At 43.4% G+C, this 16,702-nt stretch overlaps 1 protein-coding gene across 1 annotated transcript; it reads right to left on the reverse strand.

Annotated features, from left to right (window-relative positions):
- Positions 1-1,989: 1,989 nt before the first annotated feature.
- LOC124003573 (C-C chemokine receptor type 7-like) lies at positions 1,990-11,021 on the reverse strand. Its single transcript, XM_046311929.1, has 4 exons — positions 10,738-11,021; positions 4,252-4,298; positions 3,442-3,866; positions 1,990-2,972 (listed from the first exon to the last, which is right to left on the reverse strand). The coding sequence occupies exons 1-4, from the start codon at positions 10,751-10,753 to the stop codon at positions 2,318-2,320; spliced, it is 1,143 nt and encodes a 380-aa protein (XP_046167885.1). The 5' UTR covers positions 10,754-11,021; the 3' UTR covers positions 1,990-2,317.
- Between the last annotated feature and the right edge of the window lie 5,681 nt (positions 11,022-16,702).

A 16,702-nucleotide genomic window follows, 5' to 3' on the forward strand; every position in this document is an offset into this window, starting at 1 on the left:
TCCAGTCAGCCCACTGTTTCACACGCCCTTGCTTGCAGCTCTAATATTCTGGGTTAGGTCTGATGATGTCATCAGTTGTAGGATATTAATTTGAGGCAGAAACAGGAATTATTCATTATCACGAGGAATATAATTCGTGGAGATTTTGAATTTTCTAAGTGGATTTTACAGATCTGTAACTAGAATGAGTGAAATTTAAAGGATGGGTAGTGTTCTAGAGAACACATTTGTGAAGAGGGCACGAGTATAACCCATGTCTTTTACTGTATTTTTTTGTGCAAATTTTGCACTGAGATACAGTAAATTGGACAACTTCCATAAGCTTTACATTTTATGTTGAAAGCCAATAAATGTTCTATAAAACTTACAATTGATCTCCATGTCTTTTAGCATCTGTAAAACAAAATGTTGTGGAATCAATAAAAGCTTATCTTATCACTATTACAGTTGTTAGAAAGGAGTATTAGGTAACTTTCAGAAAGGATGTAAAGGGATAACCCCTTTCTTACAAACAATAGCCTATTGTCAATTGCTTTTCTGGGGAACTGAGTCAATTGCTTTTCTGGGGAACTGAACTCCCAAGGTTTGTATGTCTGACTTGTGCTAACCTCCTCTGTAACCCCCTAGTTTGAATGCAAACCATTTATTAACCATTTATTAACCATGCCGTGTGATGTTCTTTTTGTCCTGTGGAAGCCTTCAAGGTCACACTTTATTTGGATAGTCCATCTGTAGATGCTCTGCAGATGGTCATACTATCAACAAACTATCTTTTGATAAGCAACTGCTTGCTAAGATTAGGGTTAAGGGTAGGTTTAAAAGAAAGGTTAGGTAAGGGATAATGTTAGGGTAAGGGTTAAGGTCAGTAGATAGTTAGCTGAAATGTTACTGATAGTCCATCTGTAGATGCTCCATAGACTATGCAAATAAAGTGTTATGGGCTTCAAAGACCCATATTGAAGCAAGGTACTGTAAATTGGTTGAAATCTAACATGTCAAATAGCCTAGACGTAGGGTTCCCACATGAAAAAATACTTCAGTTTACTATGGAATACTACAGTACTTGCTATATAATTCTATAGTAGACTGCAGTATACTGTTAATCAGTTCAGTGACTGCCTAAATTCAACACACCTGGTCTTCCAGGTCAGTTAAACCAAAAACATGAAGTGCCTGTGGCCCTCCAGGACCAGGGTTGTCTACCGCTGCTGTAGAATACTATACCACACTGTAGAATCCCTCGATCATGTGTAGTACTTAATATAGAATGTTGTAGGATATAGTAAATACTACAGTATTAACTGCAAAAGAAGCACTGTAGTAAATACTACAGCAATGTCAGTAAAAACACTACAGTCCACAAAAACAATCCTTTTTTTACTATAGTAAACACTGCAGTGTTTAATTTGCATATACCCTGCCCATTCCCCTCCCCTGTATGCAATTTGTGCCACCCATAAGTGAGAAAAATACATGCCAAGTATAGACCATATATTAATTTCCCTTCAGGTTATTGAAAAGAGCAGAAGCACCAAACTAGTGGTTCAGACCCCAGTCCTACCTACTTACAGATTATGAAAAATGTGTTGTTTTAATATTTCTCCAGTAGGTTTCTTGAAGGAGAAAGACTCCACTTCTATTTCAAAGATAGTAAAACAAAAAAAACATGTCTGTAAAAACAGTAATATTACTACAGTATAGTCTTCAGAAACACTACAGTAAATACTACAGTATACTAGTCTGCAGAAACACTACAGTAAAGTACAATACGCAGAAACACTGAATTAATTACTATAGTAGATACATTTTTTTTACTTCAGTATTTATACTATAGTTAACTGTAAATACTACAGTATACAGTAAAGTATACAAAAACACTGCAGTGAATACCACAAAAACACTACAGTATTTATACCATAGTATACTTTAGTCTTTTTTCATGTGAGTTGATGAACAAGTGGTCAAATGAGACCAGAGCACACCTTTTTTAAATTCTTATTTATTTACTAGACTTCGGGAAATAAGACTAAAAACAACACAGAAATAATACAAAGACATTGAGTATTTACAGTGCTAGTCCTCCACTGGCAGCTCTATAACAGGAAAAAATGGAATGGTACAGACTTGATCTAAATCAATACCTAGTGGCAACAAGTAAGCTGCCTGATAATTTAAGCATACATGTCCTTTAGACCTTTTCAGTGATCTATAGAACACTTACAAAAAAATATTTAAATATAGTCAGAAATAAACATAGGCTGTGTACAAGATCTTGTCCATGTCGAAAAGGCTGACAGATTAGGCTGCATTGGCAGCTTTAGGGGGAGAAAGTGGTTGTGGTCTCTGTTTCCATGGCGGCCGCTGAGCTCCTCTTGCCGCAGGTGTACTGGAAAAATCTCTCCTGGCTCATACAGCCCAGATCCTTCAGCAGCTTCAGGAGGTCGCGGCGGAACTTCACCCCGATGAACGCGTACACAAAGGGGTTGAGGCAGCACCTCAGGAAAGCCAGGCACTGGGTGATGTCAGCGGCGCAGAGGAGGATGTTGTCATAGAGGCAGTCCTTGCTGCCCCCCTTAGCCGCGTCGAGAGTGGTCAGCAGCAGTACCAGATTATAGGGCACCTGGCAGAGCAGGAAAACCGCCACCAAAGTGAAGATCACCTTGATGGCCTTGTTCTTCTCAAAGCTCCGGGCCTGGCACAGGGTCTTCACAATGGCGCCGTAACAAAAGGCCATTATTAGGAGCGGCAGAACGAACCCCAAGACCATCTGGCTCACCTGGATGGCCACACGCACCTGGTCTGAGCCGGCAGTGTAGGGGGTGCAGGTCTTGTTGCTGATGTTGGTGTAGGACATCTCGGGCACAGAGAAGATCAGCGCCATCACCCAGATAACCACAGAGGTCACCTTGCTAATGAACACGGCCTTGGAGCGGTGGCGGTGGGCAGAGACGGCCTTGGAGATGGCGAAGTACCTGTCGGAAAAATGACATAAAGTAGGCTTTATATAGCAGGCTCATATAATACTTTAGTGAACCATATACAAATATTTACAGAGATAAAGCAGATCAGCCTATTCGGTCACAGCAGAGATAAGAGCAGATCAGCTTATTTGGTCACAGCAGAGATAAGAGCAGATCAGCTTATTTGGTCACAGCAGAGATAGGAGCAGATCAGCCTATTAGGTCACAGCAGAAATAGGATCAGCCTATTAGGTCCCAGCAGAGATAGGAGCAGATCATCCTATTAGGTCCCAGCAGAAATAGGAGCAGATCAGCCTATTAGCTCACAGCAGAAATAGGATCAGCCTATTAGGTCCCAGCAGAGATAGGAGCAGATCAGCCTATTAGGTCACAGCAGGACGCACACTGCAACACGTTTCGATCAGGCTTTTATTTAACCAGGTTAGTCTTTGAGAACGCTTTCTCATTTGCAGTAACGTACCTGTCCACGCTGATTGACGCGAGGAGGAACATGCCGCTGTAGAAGCTGACCTTATAGATGGTATGCATTGCCTTGCAGATGAACAGCCCCAGCACCCATTCCGTCATGGAGTTGGTCGCCCAGAGGGGCAGCGACACGACAAACAGCAGGTCGGCGACGGACAGGCTGAGCAGGAACACATCGGTCCCGGTCTTCAGCCGGTTGAAGTAGACGTAGGTACCGATCACCAGGATGTTACCGACCAGACCGAGGAAGCAGATGATGGAGTAGAAGGTGGGCATGAACCAGGAGCGGAAGTGGCGGTTGGATTCCTTCTGGCATTGCTGGGTCCAATGATCATAATCCAAGTCAGTCTTGTCTGTGGGGTAATCAGTGTAATCAGTGATGAACTCTGTAGTCATTTTTTCACTCTGAGAGAAGCAAGTCTGAAAAAAAGACAATGGGACATACTGTAAATCAGGATAATTGATGATTGACTGGTGTAATCATATGCCTTGAATTCTAATAAAATGTTGTTCAAATTGATTAGTGTTCATGTTCAGGGAACTGGGTCCAAAATAAAGCAGACACAATGTACAGATGAGTATACCACTTCCTGAGAAGAAGATGTGCTATACAGTATGCTCTCGAATGAAAGACTGTGGTTAGTACCAGTGTAGTGTTTGTGCGTTTCTGTGGGTAGATTGTGTTAGAGTTATAAAGATAATTGATTGTCTAAAAAATTATATCAAAAGACTATTAATACTTCATACAAATTATATTGTATGATATGGTATGGCATACTGAAGACTGTTCATACATGGTTCTTACCTCAAAGTAGGTCCAGATCAGCAGAGCTGGTACTAAGATTTGTGTATCTGAAAATCAGATAAGGTGTGGTTAAAGCTCTAAAGTATCAGTTGATCGATAAATAGACTGATATGTTAGTTGACTACAGTGCTTTGCAAAAGTATTTATCCCCCTTGGCGTTTTTCCTATATTGTTGCATTACAACCTGTACTTTAAATAGATTTTTATTTTTATTTCATGTAATGGACATACACAGAATAGTCCAAATTGGTGAAGTGACATTTTAAAAAATGACTTGTTTCAAAAAATTCTTAAAAATGGAAAAGTGTTGCATGCAACTGTATTCACCCCCTTTGCTATGAAGCCCCTAAATAAGATCTGGTGCAACCAATTACCTTCAGAAGTCACATAGTTAGTTAAATAAAGTCCACTTGTGTGTAATCTGTGTCACATGATCTGTCACATGATCTCAGCATATATATATATACACCTATTCTGAAAGGCCCCAGAGTCTGCAACACCACAAAGCAAGGAGCACTACCAAGCGGCACCACGAAGACCAAGGAGCTCGCCAAACAAGTCAGGGACAAAGTTGTGGAGAAGTACAGATCAAGGTTGAAGGAGCTGGAGGAGTTTTGCTTTGAATGATGGGCAAAAATCCCAGTGGCTAGATGTGCCAAGTTTATAGAGACATACCCCAAGGAACTTGCAGCTGTAATTGTTGCAAAAGGTGGCTCTACAAACTATTGCCTTTGGGGGGATGAATAGTATTGCACGCTGAAGTTTTCAGTTTGTCTTATTTCTTGGTCGTTTCACAAAAAAAAACAAATGTTGCATCTTCAAAGTGGTAGGCATGTTTAAATCAAATGATAGAAACACCCAAAACATCTATTTTTAATTCCAGGTTGTAATGTTACGAAATAGGTACAATGTGAAGGTGGTAAATCCTATGGCAAGCCACTGTATAAGAACAACCTTTGGAAAGGGTTCAAGACACGTCACTTATGATGATACGTAGGAGTTGATGTCCCTTGTTATTAGCATGAATTGTTTTTCTAAGTGTCAATAATACATTTGAGTTGTCTCAACTGTTCGGTATTTAGCTTGTACTGCAGGGTTCCCCGATAAGTGGCCAATAAGCCAAATTCATCCCACAGGTGATTTTATTTGGCCCCCAAGTTTCCTGAGCATAGTGTTTGTTGTTGGACATAAAACACTAGAGAATCACCAGAAAATCACCAGGAAATCAGCTCAAAGTGTTTGGGATTTCTGCAATTAATTTGCAGTGTGCAAATCTTTTATAACTATGTTCTGGACCTGTGACCATTCACCCAAAGAAAAATATTCACACGGATTAATGTAATTGAGGAGCCCTGTTGTCCAGTGTGCAACAAAGACATAGCAAGGACATCTGGTGGTAACAGAAGGGGATGCACCAACCCAAATATGAAAAGCATTAAAAATATCATTTTTCTAAAGAGGCAAAAAGAAAGAAAGAAACAAAAAACACAATCAAAAATACCCCTTTAGCACGTCCCCCTGAGGCCCATCTGCTAGCCTGCTATCCCGGCCTGCTAGCTGAACATTGTTAATGTTAACATTAGAAGCCTCCTCCCTAAAAAAAAATTATTCACTGCTTCAGCACATTCCGCCAACCTGGATGTCCTACCCGTGTCTGAATCATGGCTTAGGAAAGCTACCTCATTAGGGAATGAGAGTCCCTAACTATTTTTTTTTCTGATAAGATAGAACTGCCAAAGGGGCGGAGATGCAATCTACTGCATCTCTAATCTAATCTATCTCCGGCGTGGCCCACGCTTGGATTGCGTCCTACCTGACAGGTCGCTCCTACCAGGTGGCGTGGCGAGAATCTGTCTCCTCACCATGCGCTCTCACCACTGGTGTCCCCCAGGGCTCTGTTCTAGGCCCTCTCCTATTCTCGCTATACACCAAGTCACTTGGCTCTGTCATAACCTCACATGGTCTCTCCTATCATTGCTATGCAGACGACACACAATTAATCTTCTCCTTTCCCCCTTCTGATGACCAGGTGGCGAATCGCATCTCTGCATGTCTGGCAGACATATCAGTGTGGATGATGGATCACCACCTCAAGCTGAACTTCGGCAAGACGGAGCTGCTCTTCCTCCCAGGGAAGGACTGCCCGTTCCATGATCTCGCCATCACGGTTGACAACTCCATTGTGTCCTCCTCCCAGAGCGCTAAGAACCTTGGCGTGATCCTGGACAACACCCTGTCGTTCTCAACTAACATCAAGGCGGTGGCCCGTTCCTGTAGGTTCATGCTCTACAACATCCGCAGAGTACGACCCTGCCTCACACAGGAAGCGGCGCAGGTCCTAATCCAGGCACTTGTCATCTCCCGTCTGGATTACTGCAACTCGCTGTTGGCTGGGCTCCCTGCCTGTGCCATTAAACCCCTACAACTCATCCAGAACGCCGCAGCCCGTCTAGTGTTCAACCTTCCCAAGTTCTCTCACGTCACCCCGCTCCTCCGCTCTCTCCACTGGCTTCCAGTTGAAGCTCGCATCCGCTACAAGACCATGGTGCTTGCCTACGGAGCTGTGAGGGGAACGGCACCTCAGTACCTCCAGGCTCTGATCAGGCCCTACACCCAAATAAGGGCACTGCGTTCATCCACCTCTGGCCTGCTCGCCTCCCTACCACTGAGGAAGTACAGTTCCCGCTCAGCCCAGTCAAAACTGTTCGCTGCTCTGGCTCCCCAATGGTGGAACAAACTCCCTCATGACGCCAGGACAGCGGAGTCAATCACCACCTTCCGGAGACACCTGAAACCCCACCTCTTTAAGGAATACCTAGGATAGGATAAAGTAATCCTTCTCACCCCCTCCCCCCTTAAAATATGTAGATGCACTATTGTAAAGTGGCTGTTCCACTGGATGTCATAAGGTGAATGCACCAATTTGTAAGTCGCTCTGGATAAGAGCGTCTGCTAAATGACTTAAATGTAAATGTAAATGTACTGCAGAGAAAGCCTGCAGAGTTCTGTCATGCTATCCAGGCCTGTGCCAAAACAATTCTAGCTTCTACTTTTAAAAATCCATCTTTCCAGACACAAGTCTCTCACCATTGCTGCTGTTATAGGCCCCCATCTGTGCCCAAGACATTGATCACCCCCCATCTATCTTCAGAGTTTGTACTGTTAGGTGACCTAAACTGGGACAAGTATAACACCCCGGCCATCCTACAATCTAAGCTAGATGCCCTCAATCTCACACAAATGATCAAGGAACCTACCAGTTACAACCCTAAATCCGTAACCATGGGCACCCTCTTAGATATCATCCTGACAGACTTGCCCTCTAAATACACCTCTGCTGTCTTCAACCAGGATCTCAGCGATCACTGCCTCACTGCCTGCGTGCGTAAATGGGTCCGCGGTCAAACGACCTCCACTCATCACTGTCAAACGCTCCCTAAAACACTTCAGCGAGCAGGCCTTTCTAATCAACCTGGCCCGGGTATCCTGGAAGGGTATTGACTTCATCCCGGCAGTAGAGGATGCCTGGTTTCTCTTCAAAAGTGCTTTCCTCTCCATCTTAAATAAGCATGCTCCATTCAAAAAATGTAGAACTAAGAACAGATATAGGCCTTGGTTCACCCCAGACTTTGACTGCCCTTGACCAGTACAATAACATCCTGTGATGTTCTGCATTAGCATCGAATAGCCCCTGCGATATGCAACTTTTCAGGGAAGTCAGGAACCAATATACTCAGTCAGTCAGGAAAGCTAAGGCTAGCTTTTTCAAACAGAAATTTGCTTCCTATAGCACTAATTCCAAATAGTTTTGGGACCCTGTAAAGTCCATGGAGAATAAGAGCACCTCCTCCCAGCTGCCCACTGCACTGAGGATAGGAAACACTGTCACCACTGATAAATCTATGATAATCGATCATTTCAATAAGCATTTTTCTACGGCTGGCCATGCTTTCCATCTGGCTACCACTACCCCTTATCGGCAGACTCAGTAGCCTCGGTTTTTCGGATGACTGCCTTGCCTGGTTCACCAATTACTTTGCAGACAGAGTTCAGTGTGTCAAATTGGAGGGCATGCTGTCCGGTCCTCTGGCAGTCTCTATGGGGGTGCCACAGGGTTCAATCCTCGGGCCGACTCTTTTTTCTGTATATATCAATGATGTTGCTCTTGTTGCGGGTGATTCCCTGATCCACCTCTACGCAGACGACACCATTCTATATACTTCTGGCCCGTCCTTGGACACTGTGCTATCTAACCTCCTAACGAGCTTCAATGCCATACAACACTCCTTCCGTGGCCTCCAACTGCTCTTAAACGCTAGTAAAACCAAATGCATGCTTTTCCACCGTTTGCTGCCTGCACCAACCTTGAATATGTGGACATCTATAAGTACCTAGGTGTCTGGCTAGACTGTAAACTCTCCTTCCAGACTCATATCAAACATCTCCAATCGAAAATCAAATCAAGAGTCGGCTTTCTATTCCACAACAAAGCCTCCTTCACTCACGCCGCCAAACTTACCCTAGTAAAACTGACTATCCTACCGATCCTCGACTTCGGCGATGTCATCTACAAAATTGCTTCCAACACTATACTCAGCAAACTGGATGCAGTTTATCACAGTGCCATCCGTTTTGTCACTAAAGCACCTTATACCACCCACCACTGCGACTTGTATGCTCTAGTCGGCTGGCCCTCGCTACATATTCGTCGCCAGACCCACTGGCTCCAGGTCATCTACAAGTCCATGCGAGGTAAAGCTCCGCCTTATCTCAGTTCACTGGTCACGATGGCAACACCCATCCGTAGCACGCGCTCCAGCAGGTGTATCTCACTGATCATCCCTAAAGCCAACACCTAATTTGGCCGCCTTTCGTTCCAGTTCTCTGCTGCCTGTGACTAGAACGAATTGCAAAAATCGCTGAAGTTGGAGACTTTTATCTCCCTCACCATCTTCAAACATCTGCTATCTGAGCAGCTAACCGATCGCTGCAGCTGTACATAGTCTATCGGTAAATAGCCCACCCATTTTTACCTACCTCATCCCCATACTGTTTTTATTTATTTACTTTTCTGCTCTTTTGCACACCAATATCTCTACCTGTACATGACCATCTGATCATTTATCACTCCAGTGTTAATCTGCAAAATTGTAATTATTCGCCTACCTCATGCCTTTTGCACACAATGTATATAGACTCCCCTTTTTTTTCCTACTGTGTTATTGACTTGTTAATTGTTTACTCCATGTGTAACTCTGTGTTGTCTGTTCACACTGCTATGCTTTATCTTGGCCAGGTCGCAGTTGTAAATGAGAACTTGTTCTCAACTAGACTACCTGGTTAAATAAAGGTTCAATTTTAAAAAAATAATAATTTAAAAAACCTGACCATCATCTTAGCACCCCCTGCAGCAACTGGAAGTGACACAACTGAAAGCCAACACTTACTTTGGCCGCCTTTCCTTCCAGTTCTCTGCTGCCAATGACTGGAACGAATTGCTAAAATCTCTGAAGCTGGGGTCTTGTATCGCCCTCTCTAACTTTATGCATCAGCTGTCAGAGCAGCTTACCGATCACTGTACCTGTGCACAGCCAATCTGTAAATAGCACATCAAACTACCTCATCCCCATATTATTACTTAACCTCTTGCTCTTTTGCACCCCGGTATTTCTACTCGCACAACATCATCTGCACATCTATCACTCCAGTGTTAATGCTAAATTGTAATTATTTCGCCTCTATGGCCTATTTATTGCCTACCTCCATTTGCACACACACACACTACTGTGTTATTGACTGTACGTTTGTTTATGTGTAACTCTGTGTTGTCGCACTGTTTTGCTTTATCTTGGCCAGGTCGCAGGTGTAAATGAGAACTTGTTCTCAACTGACCTTCCTGGTTAAATAATGGTGAAATAAAAAAATATATATAAAAGAAATCTCATGATCAGAAACCTGGAAATTCTCAATCCGTCAAAACAGAAGTGACTCGGTTACAAAACATATCATGAGTGAACTGGGGCTGTACCTGCAAACATCTCAGTCTTACAAACCTGGTTCCAGTTTCAGTATTTCTATACTCAATTGATTTGAATCACTTAAAAAGTGAATTAACACTCTCCCTAAACATTAATTAAACAAGGGCAGCAGATGTCAGCGATTCACAGATATTGTGTTAATAAGAAGTAGAAGCTCAATTTAATGATCACAGCCTACTGTAGCTATACAGCTGTATGGCTTGTTATCAGCCTTTCCATCTTAGCACCCTACATCACATACACTATGTTCACCTAACGGAAGCACATTTCCTATTTTCTATTTTCATATTTTATTGTCTACATGCATGCAACAATTGACTGGACACACTGTTTTGCTAAACCTGCCCCACAGTAGAGCTAATATCATATGAATAATCAACTATTTAAGAGGTTCAAATCACTTTTCCACAGTTATGAAATTGTATGAAACATTGAATGATGTTCTCACCTTTGACAGCGGTCATGTTGATTGAGAGTTACTACTGCGCTTTCGTTCAGTACACAGGTTGTGAAAGTAGAGGGACAGCCCGCAAGTCTAGATGAGGCTGTGTGAGGCGCTAGTTTCTCCTTTGAACTACACAAAAAAAAGGGCCCCTGGATCATAGTTACTCTCTCGGTGTCTTGTAAAAAACAATGATTAATCAAATCAAATCAAATCAAATGTATTTATATAGCCCTTCGTACATCAGCTGATATCTCAAAGTGCTGTACAGAAACCCAGCCTAAAACCCCAAACAGCAAGCAATGCAGGTGTAGAAGCACGGTGGCTAGGAAAAACTCCCTAGAAAGGCCAAAACCTAGGAAGAAACCTAGAGAGGAACCAGGCTATGTGGGGTGGCCAGTCCTCTTCTGGCTGTGCCGGGTGGAGATTATAACAGAACATGGCCAAGATGTTCAAATGTTCATAAATGACTAGCATGGTCGAATAATAATAAGGCAGAACAGTTGAAACTGGAGCAGCAGCACGGCCAGGTGGACTGGGGAAAGCAAGGAGTCATCATGTCAGGTAGTCCTGGGGCATGGTCCTAGGGCTCAGGTCCTCCGAGAGAGAGAAAGAAAGAGAGAAGGAGAGAATTAGAGAACGCACACTTAGATTCACACAGGACACCGAATAGGACAGGAGAAGTACTCCAGATATAACAAACTGACCCTATCCCCCCGACACATAAACTACTGCAGCATAAATACTGGAGGCTGAGACAGGAATGAGAGTGAATGCAAATGTTGTTGGTTTTACGCATTGTGCAGGAGTGTGCAGGAAATTGACAAATGAACAATTTGAGGTATAATCTATGACAGTACAGAGAGATAGAACTGCATCCTGCTTGTAGTTGGTGATTTACTACCTATTGAACATTCCTGTTGAACTGTTGCATACAGCTATTGCACGCTATGAGAGGAAATTAGTGTTCATGTTGTTCAGCACAGACACTCAGACACACAAAGATCTCAGTGACCACAGTGGTTGAGGAAAATGTATTGTCTGTTCTATTTTCAACACACAGTCACTAGAAAGATAACACCATTACGCTTGTGCTGTTGAGGCTTATTTTTGTAGTCCACAGTGAAGAATGGGCTACATCGGTTCATTTAGAATACAATATATAGGTCCTAAATCGGTATAGACTTGGTTTCTCATCTCGCGTAGCCTAGTGGTTAGAGTGTTGGACTAGTAACTGGAAGGTTGCGAGTTCAAACCCCCGAGCTGACAAGGTACAAATCTGTCCTTCTGCCCCTGAACAGGCAGTTAACCCACTGTTCCCAGGCCGTCATTGAAAATAAGAATGTGTTCTTAACTGACTTGCCTGGTTAAATAAAGGTAAAATTAAAAAATAAAACTTAACAATAGGCTTAGATGTTGATGAAATTGGCCATGCCATTTCTGACTGAGTTTACAGCTGATGTTGGATTAAAAGCCATTAGACATTGATTTTAATTGTATTTTTTTTAAACTTTTGTCTACTATTTTCTATTATCTGCAGTTTATCCCCACACCTGCCTGTACTTTCAGGTGGAGCAGGGATGAAGGTAAGGAAAAGCTCAGTGTCTGGGCATACTGCTTATCATTACAATACATGTGCTGTATGTACTCTTAGAAAAAGGGTTCCAAAAGGGTTATTCGACTGTCCCCATAGGAGAACCCCTTTTGGTTCCAGGTAGAACCCTTTTTGGCTCCAGGTAGAACTATTTTGGGTTCCATTTAGAACCCTCTGAGACCAAAGGGGTTCAACATGGAACCAAAAAGGGTTACTCAAAGGGTTCTCATATGGGAACAAATGAAGAACCCTTTTAGGTTCACCTTTTTTTTCTAAGAGTGTACTAATATGTTGGATGAAAAGGCTGTTTTACAAAGTCTGTATTAAAATGAAATCTTTAGCATTGTTATGCAGGTGAATGAGGACCCAAAAGCGATTTAACAGAAACAGAGTTTATTCCAGTCTTAACAAAAAACGATTAATCCTGAATTCTTTCACTGGTAATGTCCAAACAGGAATAACTGAAATCCTCTAGACAGTAGAGGGGAACAACAGGAGATGCGACCACAGACTGCAGGTCGCTTCGGGTTGGCGCAGGCCGTAGCAGATAGAGACACCTGCTCACACGCAGCATCTGAAGAAGGCAAAAACACGACAGGACGGAACAAGGACACAGTACAGCAAACAAGGATCCGACAAGGACAGAAGCGGAAACAGAGGGAGAAATAGGGACTCTAATCAGAGGGCAAAATAGGGGACAGGTGTGAAAGAGTAAACGAGGTAGTTAGGAGAATGAGGAACAGCTGGGAGCAGGAACGGAACGATAGAGAGAGAGAGAGAGAGGGAGAGAGATAGAGAGAGGGAAAGAACCTAATAAGACCAGCAGGGGGAAACGAATAGAAGAGAAAGCACAGGGACAAGACATGACAATCTATGACAAAACATGACAAGCATAGCAAATAACCCACTTTGAGTTACATTTAGCTAGAATAAAAGTACAAATATAACTAAAAAACAAATACTGCACAAGTAAGTAACAAACAAGAGCGATGCTCATTCTGTAAACCTCATGCATTGAAGGGACTATTTTTAAGTGTCTTATACCAATTCTGGGTGTTTGCCAAACCAACAGCTACAAAACAGGCCTCCCAGAGCAAGTCGCTGATATGTACTTCTAAGGTGAGATAGACTCATTACAGTCAACGCTTCATGCGTGTCTAATCCAAAATCATATAGATATACTAATGTTTTTTCATGTCCCCTTTGACAACTTCAACAAATAAGTGATTTACACAAAAGTCTCAGTAATTTCTCCAAATGTCCCTTGCACCAATACTCATACAGTATACGTTTGTCATTGTGTTTACCACCACAACACTTTTGTTTAGGCAGTGGTGGCAGTTCCACTGCTGTCTTGGTTTGTCTTGGTCAGTAAAGGGCACGTTCAGTCTTATTCTCCCCTACTTTCCATCAACTCTGCACAAGCTGCACACCTGTCTGCCTGTGCGGTTGCAGCTTTGAGTTTTCAAGGCGCTCAGGAAAAGAACCCAGCCAAGAAACACTAACCACAATTCTGTGCAACAGGTGACTGCTGCAGAGGGACGACTGTGCATCTCTGCACCTAAGGTAAAGCTGTGACAAATCTCATCACTATTGCAAAAGGCTGATCATAGAAATATAATTATTATAACGGACAATTAAGAGCTGCAACAATTTGACTGGTACACTCATGGGTAAACTCAATAGGTCACCGGCCCACGCATCATGGATGTTGATTTGAATGAGAATGTATTTCCTACTAATTAAAATGATATGGGGCTGTTGGTATGGTTCCTACACATGGTATCTAGCTGCAAAAGTGACAGACATTTTTTTTAAGTGTGCTAGCAGGAAGACGACTGTAGCTGTATACCTTTATCAGTTTATATTCTACTGGTCTTTCTTATCTATTTATCTTCGACCTGTCTCTCTTATTTGTTTATCTTCTACCTGTCTCTTATCTGTTTATCTTCTACCTGTCTCTTTTGCTCACATCAGGTCAATACAATATAAATACTGTTGGTTAAAATGTTAACTACAAATTATAACACTACTAAGACAGCTGGAAAGAGTGGTGCAATATTGAAAACAGGAAACCCACTTCCTTGTACCTTGCAGATCAGAGGACACAGACCAGTGGACCACATCTTTAACAAATAGTATCAAATCTGTGATCAGTATTGGGTGCCGTAGATTGTGTATGATAAGCTGTTGGATAACACAGTGCCACCGACTCGGCCCGCTACCAAGGACTGTGGGTTCTCTTCCGTGGCCGACGTAAGTAAGACATTTAAGAGTGTTAACCCTTGTAAGGCTGCCGACCCAGTCCTCAGAGCATGCGCAGACCAGCTGGCTGGAGTATTTACGGACGTATTCAATCTCTCCCTATTCCAGTCTACATGTCCACATGCTTTAAGATGCCCACCATTGTTCCTGTACCCAAGAAAGCAAAGTTAACTGAACTAAATGACTATTGCCCTGTAGCACTCACTTCTGTCATCATTAAGTGTATTGCGAGACCAGTCAAGGATCATTTCACCTCTACCTTGCCTGACACCCTAGACCCACTTCAATTTTCTTACCGCCCCAATAGATCCAGAGAAAATGCAATCGCCATCAAACTGCACACTGCCCTATCCCATCGGGACAAGAGGAATACCTATGTACCCTCCAAGCTCATCATTAAGCTTGAGGCCTTGGGCCTGAACCCCGCCCTGTGCAACTGGGTCCTGGACTTCCTGATAGGCCGCTCCCAACACCTCCACCTTGCTGATACTCAACACTGGGGCCCCACAAGTATGCCTGCTCAGCCCCCTCCTATACACCCTGTTCACCCATGACTTCATGGCCATGCACACCTCCAACTCAATCATCAAGTTTCTTGTTTACCCCCTTTTTCTCCCCAATTTCGTGGTATCCAATTGGTAGTTACAGTCTTGTCTCATCGCTGCAACTTCCATACAGACTCGGAAGTGGGGAGGGTCAAGAGCCGTACATCCTCCGAAACGCAACCCAACCGCACTGCTTTTTGACACAATGCCCACTTAACCTGGAACCCAGCCACACCAATGTGTTGGAGGAAACACCATACACCAGGTGACCATGTCAAAATGCACTGCACCCTGCCCGCCACAGGAGTCACTAGTGCACGATGAGACAAGGACATCCTTGCCAGCCAAACCCTCCCCTAACGACGCTGGGCCAATTGAACGACGCCCCATGGGTCTCCTGGTCGCGGCCGGCTGCAACAGAGCCTGGACTCGAACCCAGAATCTCTAGTGACACAGACTGTAGTGGTACCTTTATCAGTTTATATTCTACTGGTCTCTCTGTTTATCTTCTACCTGTCTCTCTTATCTGTTTATCTTCTACCTGCTTTGGACCACTGCGCCACTCAGGAGGCCACAATCATCACGTTTGCAGACGACACAACAGTAGTAGACCTAATTATCAGCCTATAGGGAGGAGGTCAGGGCCCTGGTAATGTGGTGCCAGCAAAATAACCTCTCACCCAACGTCAACAAAACAAAGGAGATGATTGTGGACTTCAGGAAACAGCAGAGGGAGCACCCTCCTATCCACATCGACAGGACCGCAGTGGAGAAGGTGGATAGCTTTAAGTTCCTCTGCGTACACATCACTGACAAACTGAAATGGTGAAGAAGGCGCAACAGCACCTCTTCAACCTCAGGTTGAGAAGGCTGGTTGAGAAGGCTGAAGAAACAGGAGGCTGAAGAAATATGGTTTGGCACCTAAAACCCTCACAAACTTTTAAAGATGCACAATTGAGAACATCCTGTTGGGCTGTATCACCGCCTGGTACGGCAACTGCACAGCCCACAACCGCAGGGCTCTCCAGAGGGTGGTGCAGTCTGCCCAACGCATCAAGGGGGGAAACTACTTGCCCTCCAGGACACCTACAGCACCCGATGTCACAGGAAGGCCAAAAAATCATCAAGGACAACAACCACCTGAGCCACTGCCTGTTCACCCCGCTATCATCCAGAAGGTGAAGTCAGTACAGGTGAATCAACGCTGGGACCGAGAGACTGACAAACAACTTCCTTCAGACGGTTAAATACTGTTAAATAGGCGTCACTAGCACATTAGAGGCTGCTGCCCTATATACATAGACATGGAATCACTGGCCACTTTAATAATGTAACACTTGTCACTTTAATATCACTTTAATAATGTTTACATATTTTGCATTACTCATCTCATATGTACATTTGAAGTCGGAAGTTTACATACACTTAGGTTGGAGTCATTAAAACTCGTTTTTCAACCACTCCACAAATTTCTTGTTAACAAACTATAGTTTTGGCAAGTCGGTTAGGACATCTGCATTGTGCATGACACAAATACTTTTTCCAACAAATCTTTACAGACAGATTA

Source organism: Oncorhynchus gorbuscha, linkage group LG18 (assembly GCF_021184085.1).
Source record: "Oncorhynchus gorbuscha isolate QuinsamMale2020 ecotype Even-year linkage group LG18, OgorEven_v1.0, whole genome shotgun sequence".
NCBI lineage: Eukaryota > Metazoa > Chordata > Actinopteri > Salmoniformes > Salmonidae > Oncorhynchus > Oncorhynchus gorbuscha.

Coding starts and splice junctions, on each gene's coding strand:
- LOC124003573 (XM_046311929.1), bottom strand. Junction 3,867..4,251: donor TGATCTGGACCTACTTTGAG/GTAAGAACCATG, acceptor TCTTTTTTTCAG/ACTTGCTTCTCTCAGAGTGA. Junction 2,973..3,441: donor GCGTCAATCAGCGTGGACAG/GTACGTTACTGC, acceptor TTTTTCCGACAG/GTACTTCGCCATCTCCAAGG.